Below are 484 nucleotides of genomic sequence, written 5' to 3' on the forward strand. Positions count from 1 at the left end.
CGCCTCCGTTGGCGGGAGCCGGGGCGACGGCCAGGTGCCCGTCGAGGAGGAGGTTTGGGGAGACGGTGCCGGGAGTCTCCGCATCCCCAACGTTGTTGAGCGTCTCCTCGGAGGAGCTGCGCTCGCAGACCTCCTCGGGGCCATAGTCTGTGGCCCGAGATACGTCGAATATCTCGGAGGAAACGTCCTCTGTACGTGACTCGTCCGGGTCGTCCAGGCTCTCGGTGTCCTCGGTGATGCTAGTGGCCACCTGGGCAGTGGTGACACTGGTGATCTGGAAGCAGCTCTTCTTCTTGGCCGGCATCTTGGACATGGTGAAGGCTGGAGGGCAGAGAGGCACGCTGCCTCCTCCGGATCCTCGGGGAAACCGGGAAGGGCAGAGCCGGACCCCCACAGGCGGAGTCCGAGTCGGCGCTGGGGTCTGAGGCCCGCCGCTGCAGTCACGGGCTGATCGGGGCTCCGGCCGCCCCGTGAGACATCCTCC

General features: G+C 66.9%; 1 protein-coding gene across 1 annotated transcript in view; it reads right to left on the reverse strand.

The window, feature by feature from the left end:
• The window catches only part of Tsc22d2 (TSC22 domain family member 2), a 44,686-nt gene extending 44,208 nt beyond the window's left edge, over positions 1 to 478 (reverse strand). Inside the window, 1 exon segment of the mRNA XM_033759521.1 lies at positions 1 to 478. This exon segment is cut by the window's left edge and continues 2 nt beyond it. Within this exon segment, the coding sequence (XP_033615412.1) occupies positions 1 to 313 (313 nt within the window). The 5' untranslated portion in view covers positions 314 to 478.
• Positions 479 to 484: the final 6 nt, after the last annotated feature.

The sequence above is a fragment of the Fukomys damarensis genome, unplaced genomic scaffold (genome assembly GCF_012274545.1).
Source record: "Fukomys damarensis isolate Sample0158 unplaced genomic scaffold, DMR_v1.0_HiC HiC_scaffold_37, whole genome shotgun sequence".
NCBI lineage: Eukaryota > Metazoa > Chordata > Mammalia > Rodentia > Bathyergidae > Fukomys > Fukomys damarensis.